This window comes from Geospiza fortis, unplaced genomic scaffold (assembly GCF_000277835.1).
Source record: "Geospiza fortis unplaced genomic scaffold, GeoFor_1.0 scaffold118, whole genome shotgun sequence".
In the NCBI taxonomy this organism is placed as follows: Eukaryota; Metazoa; Chordata; class Aves; order Passeriformes; family Thraupidae; genus Geospiza; species Geospiza fortis.
Genome location: NW_005054380.1, coordinates 2,526,910 through 2,528,101, shown reverse-complemented (window position 1 = coordinate 2,528,101; position 1,192 = coordinate 2,526,910). Strand labels below are relative to the sequence as shown.

General features: G+C 59.3%; 1 protein-coding gene across 1 annotated transcript in view; it reads left to right on the top strand.

Moving 5' to 3' along the window:
- Positions 1 to 1,192, top strand: part of KLHL30 (kelch like family member 30) — a 3,167-nt gene continuing 1,975 nt past the window's right edge. Inside the window, exons 1-3 of the mRNA XM_031060337.1 lie at positions 1 to 663; positions 745 to 913; positions 1,088 to 1,174. Coding sequence (XP_030916197.1) covers positions 70 to 663; positions 745 to 913; positions 1,088 to 1,174 — 850 coding nt within the window. The 5' untranslated portion in view covers positions 1 to 69. The remainder of the gene's footprint in view (positions 664 to 744; positions 914 to 1,087; positions 1,175 to 1,192) is intronic.

Below are 1,192 nucleotides of genomic sequence, written 5' to 3'. Positions count from 1 at the left end.
GTGGTGGGCAGGAGGGAGTTTCCCTGCCACCGAGGCATCCTGGCCCTCTGCAGCCACTACTTCTATGCCATGTTCTCCGGTGACTTTGCTGAGAGCATCGCAGCACGGGTGGAGCTAAAGGAAGTAGACCCCAGTGCGCTGGAGATGCTGCTTGATTTTGCCTACACGGGAAAGGTCACCATCAACCAGGGCAATGTGGAGGGGCTGATGAGGACCTCCAGCCAGCTCCACTTCCCTGCCATCCAGAAGGTCTGCAGCCGCTACCTCCGGCAGCAGATGGATGCCACCAACTGCCTAGGTATCTGTGAGTTTGGTGAGAGCCACGGCTGCCCTGAGGTCTCCTCCAAGGCCTGGTCTTTCTTGCAGGAGAACTTTGAAGCCGTCTCTCTTCAGGAGGAGTTCCTCCAGCTCTCCAAGGAGAGGCTGGCTGTCTACCTCTCCAATGACCAGCTGCAGGTGCAGGAGGAGCGGAGCCTGGTTGAGGCTGTGCTGCGCTGGGTACGCCACGACCCAGGATCCCGAGCCCAGTTCCTGCCGGAGCTGCTGGAGCTGACCCACCTTGTCTCGCTGCCTGACCAGTACCTGCAGAACCTCCTTGCCACTGAGCCTCTCGTTCGTGACTCAGATGCCAGCAAGGCCCTTGTTGCCCGCTCCCGCGCCATGGTGGGTACCCCCTTCCCCTAAATGCCACTCCCTGAGCCGGGAAGGAGGAGCCTCACGGTCCTGTCCTGGCCTCTTCATCAGGGGCAGAGTGGCACCGGTGCCCTGAAGAACCCCCCAAGCCCACCACAGAAGCTGGAGGAGGTGCTGGTGGTGGTTGGTGGCCGTGTGCTGGAGGATGGTGAGGATGAGGAGAGGGGGCTGGAAATGCCAGCTGCCACCAGGAACTTTGCCTTCTACAACCCCAAAAGCAGTAAGTGCCCCCCACTTCCTCCAGCTCCCTCCATGTTAATTAACCATCTGTCTACCCCGAAGCCACCTAGTGTCAGTTTAGAGAGACACTGGTTGGGTTGGGATGGGCTTGAAACAGGGGTGGCTCAAAAAGTGCCATTGCTGGCTGTGGGGTCATTGCTCTGCTGGGTTTCAGGGCGATGGATGGCTCTGCCTGACTTCCCTGATTACAACAAGTGGGGCTTTTCCCTGGTGGCTCTGAACAACGATGTGTATGTCACAGGGAAGTGCCAGGGCTGCT